The sequence below is a fragment of the Macrobrachium nipponense genome, chromosome 35 (genome assembly GCF_015104395.2).
Source record: "Macrobrachium nipponense isolate FS-2020 chromosome 35, ASM1510439v2, whole genome shotgun sequence".
Taxonomy (NCBI): Eukaryota; Metazoa; Arthropoda; class Malacostraca; order Decapoda; family Palaemonidae; genus Macrobrachium; species Macrobrachium nipponense.
Genome location: NC_061096.1, coordinates 9,372,870 through 9,380,369, shown reverse-complemented (window position 1 = coordinate 9,380,369; position 7,500 = coordinate 9,372,870). Strand labels below are relative to the sequence as shown.

Genomic DNA, 7,500 nt, shown 5'->3' with positions numbered 1-7,500 from the left:
ATACTCCAGTACCATCAAATAGGATTTCACGGTTGTCTTTCATGAAATTTGATGCAAGTTAATGTAAGTCTTTGAAGTAAAAGGTTTTAATAAACTTTATTTTAATAAATTATAATATAAAGCAAAATAAACACAACATCAGGCCTCATCTTCACCTAAAATAACAGTTGTTTTCAACCGCGGGCATTTTTGTATTTTTAGGATTGTTGTACATTAAGGTATATGGGTCAACTGCTTTAGTTCTGATTCTATCTGTGTATGTTAACACAATGCTGTATCGCCTGTAGCAAAAAATATATACATATATAACTAGATATAAGAAATGAAAAGTGAACGTTATCTGTTAATGTGGCATCGCTGCAGGATCTTAAATAAGATTAACATAAACTTAGCGGGCAACATGGCTTATTGCAAGCAAGACTCTACTCCATGTGATACACTCTTCATTACTGACAATGGTTAGTTTCCAAGTCTAGGCCTCCAACGTGAGCTAAAGTCGATAAAATTAGGAATTCACGTAGCCTAAGACAAAGTTCGAAAGTTCATTGTAGTTTACCAAATCATTTTATTTTATCCTGTGTGAAGTAGGCTTCTTTTGCTCATTCTTTATTTTCACTAATCATAAATTGAGTAGTAGTCCCACCTATTCATGAAGAGGTTCAGCCGCCACAGTTCTGCCGAAGCTTGAAATATTTTCATTTTGTCGTTCCGTAAATCCTGATTTTTACTTCGTAAACCGTACTTGTTCTCACAACGATCTATGTAAAACCTTTTATTACTAACTCATTATTCAACTTGAGCTGGTAACTCACAATTCAGTATGCAGACTGGCGCATTTACTTATACACCTAGAAATAGATCCGAAATCTTTCATATAGATTTTAAGTCAAGTTTTACTGTATCTGTAATATAGTTCCTTTCGTAATTATTCTATTATAGAAAATATTTTTTTTTAGAAAGAGGTTTGTGTTTTATTTTTGGGAGAAGTAGCCCTCTCAAAAGAGAAAGGCAACAAAGAGGAAAGCTCAGCTATAATTAAATATGGGTTAGGATGTATATGTTATGTAATTAAATTTCATAATTCATGCAGTTGTGTGTACAGTTGGTGGCCAGTTAATCGCTACTAGAACTTTTAAGAAAAATCTCTGGCTTTCGTGAACATACGTAGGTACGTTGAAGAATCTTTCGGGGAATTTCTTTTTTAATCAAACGGGAAAATGATGGAAAAATGTCGATAGGAAATCTTAGGGACACCGAACGGTTATAAGGGAAGTTCCTCCAAGAATAAGGTCATTAGGGAGAACCCAATAAGGTAGCCTTATTAGATGGTGAAAAATAGGGCGTCATTTTAAGGCCATTTTTGAAATGACGTGAAGAGTCGTGAATGTCAATGTGTCTTAAAGGTGGAAGTTTCGTGTGGATTCTCTCTCTCTCTCTCTCTCATCTGTCTATCTACTTGCTGGTTGGAAACAATTAAATATAAAGCAAACCGAGGCCCTCGGATTTTGAGTATTTTGAAAACAGTACACTTCAAGATTTTGAGTCATTTACAAATATATGTATATACATCATATATATACACATATATATTCATTATCCAGACATTTATTAACCGTCCGCCTTTCACTAAACATATATTTTATTCATGCCCTTGCATACACAGGGAACGAAAAGAAGGCAGATAAAACGGCGTCTTTGAAAAGCACTGCCTACTAAGCAAAACAGCATTTTTATGCACTCTGTGCAATTGGAAACGAAGACAGCGAACACTCTCCAAAAGCGTTAATTTACATTTCCACGTTCGTTTTTCACTGGGAGGCAAAAACTAGATCATATCCATTTTGGAATAAAAGGAAATTAAAATGTAATGGGAATACAGGTGGGGGGAGAGAGAGAGAGACCGAGAGAGAGAGAGAGAGAGAGAGAGAGAGAGAGAGAGAGAGAGAGAGAGAGAGATGTAGGATATGCTCAAATAAAATCACTCTCCATTCTTAATTGACGCGTTTATTAATACATTTTTATTATCGTTCTCATTATTTGTTCTTTCACTGGAAACATACGAATGTAAAAACGTATATAATAATTTTCATTCGCGTGAAGGTTAGCTTAATATCTCGCTGCATACATACAAACACACACACAAATACATACATATATATATATATATATATATATATATATATATATATATATATATATATATATATATATATATATACATAAATATGTTGCTATATACATATGTAAAATACAATAGTATAAATAAATATGTATATATTAATATATATATATATATATATATATTATATATATATTATATATATATGCATGTATAGTAACTGGATTTTAAACATTCGGAGAAAAATTATCATAAGTTATCGTAAAAATCTTCGAGACAATTTTGGACGCTTGAATGAAGATAATTTTATATCACACATACACGTATATCTCCAAGATTTAATACGACATTCAAATAAATATTGTAGAGCTTATATTTTATATAGAAATTTTGCCCTTACCTTCATATTCAATGACCCCACAGCCCTTTGGTAAAGGGTTAGAGTTTAGACTGACACACGCAGCTGCACTGTCAGAATGCGTATCGTTGAGTAACATACATCCCCCGATTTCAAATGAATTTTCCCCCTGTAACGTGACTTGCCTTGCGACTGAGCTATTGAACCTAAGCTTTTTTCCTTTGTTCATTGAAACCCTATGAAGAAATGTTTGAGAGTAAACTTAGTAATCGGAAATATTGCTTAATTCCTAAATATATTTATTAGCTACATTCAAGAGATTTCCATTTCTCAGGCAGAAATATTGGTTAATTCCTAGATATATTCATCAGCTACATTCAAGAGACTTCCATTTCTCAGGCAGAAATATTGGTTAATTCCTAGATATATTCATTAGCTACCTTCAAGAAATTCCATTTCTCAGGCAGAAATATTGATTAATTCCTAGATATATTCATCAGCTACCTTCAAGAGATTTCCATTTCTTAGGCACTCTCAAACGACAGATCTCAATGCATCTTTCTTTTAATGAGATGAAATAGAAAATTTTATATAACGTCTGAATGTAGTGTATGCTTAAGGATTGTATATTGTCTCGATGACAGTTCGGTTTAGGAGATTTCTGTAAATGAATATTGAAATTTAGTGCGCCCATGGACTAAACATTATTACAAGTAAGTACTTCTATAAATGATACGAAATACACGATAAAGAACAGTAGCTAAACCCCTAGCAATTCTCATTCCGTTTCAAGGACCTCCTCCGCCCACAATGCGTAGGAGCGTACTGTAAGTGGCAACTTATATGGATATTATTATTATTCAAATAATTAACGGTCACCAGTTCCCTTTGTTAAGGGTGACTGCGATGTTAGTTAGCACAGAGAGCCAAGCGTCATATTAAGGGTGAGGTAACCATAGCCCCAATCCTCTTAGGTGTGAGTCAGGAAACATTCGGTCTTCTTTTTTCACTCTTATTTCGTGATGCCTTGTGGTTCAGCCACCGGGAGGAGGAGCATCGTCGTCCTCTTTACTCACATTTACCCTTCAGAGTAGAGATTGCGTTTATGTGGGGGAACAAAAAAGAAAGAGAAGGAAGAGACGAACGATGTGAAAACTAAAATCTTTCCCTCTTTTTCCTTTTTCAGACTGGTGGACGTGGCGCATATCCGGCCGGTGGGCGTTGAGTCTGGTGGGTGGGGGCGGAGGCCACCACAATGGAGGGGAGATGGTGTTGGCGAACGTGGTGGTTCGGTGGGCGAGGCCGGAGCAGCAGGTATGGGGTGGCCATGCCCCTCCTGCTAGCAGTGCTCCTGCTCTTTGCCTGCTGGCCTTCGAGATCGCTAGTGGAAGGGAAAACGTTCTTCCGGGACCGTCACAAACAGTTGCAGCAGGAGGCTGAGCAGAAGAAGAACCAGCAGAAGGAAGAGGTCCCAGACGTTACCATCAACGTCGGGATCATCATGCCTGTCACCAACCTCCGTCTACGTTATTATCAACTCAAAATCCGTAACGGAGCAAAACACTTCGGCAATCGTCTAATGATGTACAAATTCGGATACGACCAGTTTATCCAAGAGCAAATGGCCCTCAACCCATCCCCTACAAGTAAGTGGTCGGTGGTCGCGTGTTGTCTGCCTTTACATGACCTTTGTTTTGCTCTCTCTCTCTCTCTCTCTCTCTCTCTCTCTCTCTCTCTCTCTCTCTCTCTATCTATATATATATATATATAATATATATATATATATATATATATATATAAACGTATTTTGAATATATTTGCAGAACAAGGTAGGTTATATATAGACAAAAGTGGAGACTGCCTACATCATTGTTTTAAATACATCACTGGACCACTTCTCTTGTGTGATATGATTTTTTATGTAATTATTATTTTGCATGCACTTTGTTGTCGGGGGCGGGGTTTGCAATTCCAGTTTGTCAGTAATAACTTGTTGTGTTCAAATTTTATTTTTATGCGTCTTCCTAAACTTGTCCTTTTTTTCTTTTAGCAGATAATCATAAAAAATAAAGGTTCTTATGTGAGACATTCCAAAGATAATAGAACAGAAATGAGTTACCCATTTTTTTCAATTTGATGTTAAAGATCGTTTTGGTTCTTCGACAGGTTCTTGGGAAGCAATGATAAGTTGGGGGCTATTAATAAAATCTGTTTTAAGAAGTCAAGTCAAGGGTCTTACTTGTTGATGCTATATTTAATATCATACCTTTTATGCAGAACCCTTAGCGTCTCTTTTGATCCACAAAGTGCTGTCCTTGTTTTAGAAACGGTCAAACCTTTTCGTGGTTCGTGTGACTGAAGAAGTTAATCTAGCCTTAGTTATTAAATTCTAAGGTTCTGCCCACAATATTAATTTAATGCAGAATCATTGATGTCTTTTCTTTCATTGCACTGTGTTCATGCATTCTTAGTTAATTGTGGTTTATGAGACTGAATAGGTTAGTACAGCAAATTGTATCACATCTGACGTTTTCCCCCCAGATGTTCTGTAAAAGAAAAGCATTGAGATGACTTTGTCTGTCCGCCCGCAAGTCTTTTTCTTTCCGCCCTCAAATCTTAACTACTAAAGCTAGAGGGTTGCAAATTGGTATATTGATTATCCACCTTCCAGTCATCAATCATAGCAAACTGTAGCCACCTAGCCTCAGTAGTTTTATTCTATTTAAGGTTAAAGTTAGCCATAATCGTGCATCTGGCAACGCTACAACACAGGCTGCCACGGCCGGCTGAAAGTTTCATGGGCTGCGGCTCATACAGCATTATACCAAGACCACCGTGGCCTTGATTATATGGTGTAGAGAAAGTTCGATTGTGCAGAATTCTTGACACATCTTTCGTTATTGTGCCATGTGCTTGCAAACATTACCATCATGGACTCTTCTGTCGTGTAACACAAAATTCTGCCTCTCTCTTCTTTCCTTTGCTCTCACAACATCAAATCTCCAATCGTCTCGAGTCTTCTGTTTCGGCTCTCATCCAAGTAGGTCTGGGTTTCTAACTCCCCTAGTGTCTACAGTGGCCATGGAAGTACATATCCAAGCCATCGCCATTCCCCTTTAGGCATTATCTCATATACATATAGAGCTTCGTAACTTCCCTTAAGGTATCATTTCTGACTACGACACCATCTTACTCTTAAGATTCTTCGTAAAGCTTTATTCTCTAAATCGTCAAAATCCTTCAAAAATTATTTATTGTCAGATTATGATTTTTGTCCGTGTAGCAATATAGATAGCACTATGTATATTGTCTTATTTTCGTATTGAATATCAGACTATTTGATTTCCAAATCTTATTCAGTCTGCACATGATTAATTAATTTGTTAACAGAAAATTAAGATTCATCTGCATTAACTTTGTATTTGCTTCCTTCATTGATAATTTTCATCGGCTCTTCACATTTTACTGGAATACTGGACTGTCAGTGCGTCTCAGAATCAGCAGAATCCATCAAAGGATATTTCCTAATTCTATAAGCTGATGAAATACAAATATGAAGTACGCCTGTGGGCAAATTAACATAAGAAAAATAAAAATGAAAGGAAATCTTCAACACTTACGTCGTCATTAAGGAACGGCCCATTAAACACGTTGAAGTTGTATGCTCTTGCATTAGCGCATATATATTTTGTTACGCTTACGACCGCGCGTAATTCTTTCGCTTCAGTCCCCTTAAGATCGCCCCATTTACTTATGATACCATAATCTCCGCTGTAAAACCTCGTCCCACCTATAAACAATGACCAATGCCACTGCCTTTAGAAGGCTGGCTGACCCCTTGACTATTCGAATTTCGCTGACTTCAACATCTTTGTCAGCAGTAGACGGACAGTTGCCAACACATATAAGTATAATCACTATTTCTTAAGATCTACCTAATCTCCAGACTCCTATATAATTCCCAGTCTCTCCAGAAACGTAATCCTTAGGCCTAATTGCCCTTTACCGCGTACACCAAACCCGTTAAGGGGTAAAAGACCCCATTTAACTAAAAGGAGAGAACTGATAGCGAAACCTACCTTGGTTTGTTCCCATCTCCTGTCATCCCTGTAGCTAGCTGAAATTAATCATTAAGTCTTAGGCGAATTCAGCCCCTAATATACAAAACAATATTTTTTAATTTTCTCAAATAATTAACATAAATATGGAATAAAATGAATTAAAAAAAACTCACAGAAAATCATTAAATCACCATTACTCTTCCACGAAAGCATCATGTATATAATTATCCCCATGTCATATAAAAGTTTAGAGAATTCATTTTTAAGTAGCAACAACAGAATCCATCTGAAATAAAGTGACCATAATTATCAGACAACGAAATGTTACAGTTCGTCAATAATATTAAGTGTCGCACCACACTTCCCTTCTCAATCCTCTGAAATAAATATTACTGTTCTAAATGTTCTTTACCTTTCCCGATGGATCTTAGCGCCTTCTCGGATCTCCAAAGTCTCTTGTGACCACTACGACAGTTCGTCGTCTAATTGCCCCATTAATTCCCATACTAGAGATAATATCTCATTCATTTGTTCTAACGGACGTATGGACATATACACGTTACTGAACACACGAATGCACGCACGCTAGTCTATTCCGTGCGTTTCCATTTACCATGTACACGTCCTATTTAATGCATTGACGTCACAGTCATGTGATTCCAAACTAATCCAGGTCATTTGCGCGCTCGCAATCTCACCAATGCGGCCGATAATATTATGATGCGTAAGCTTGTCTCGTCTGTTCCAATGTTTGTAAGCTTCTATAAACAATTGACACTTTACTGTTTTTACGCATTCCAATCTTGTTCACGTCACTCGTTATCGACCTGATTTCCACTTATTACAAATGTTGCCCAGTGCCTTTTACACACACACACACACACACACACACACATATATATATATATATATATATATATATATATATATATATATATATATATATATATATATATATATAT

At 36.5% G+C, this 7,500-nt stretch overlaps 1 protein-coding gene across 5 annotated transcripts in view; it reads left to right on the top strand.

The window, feature by feature from the left end:
* Positions 1–7,500, top strand: part of LOC135208415 (glutamate receptor ionotropic, NMDA 2B-like) — a 1,060,362-nt gene that overhangs the window by 424,368 nt on the left and 628,494 nt on the right. For all 5 annotated transcript variants that reach the window (XM_064240560.1, XM_064240561.1, XM_064240559.1 and 2 more), the window contains exon 2: positions 3,664–4,123. In XM_064240560.1, coding sequence (XP_064096630.1) covers positions 3,733–4,123 — 391 coding nt within the window. In that variant the 5' untranslated portion in view covers positions 3,664–3,732. The remainder of the gene's footprint in view (positions 1–3,663; positions 4,124–7,500) is intronic.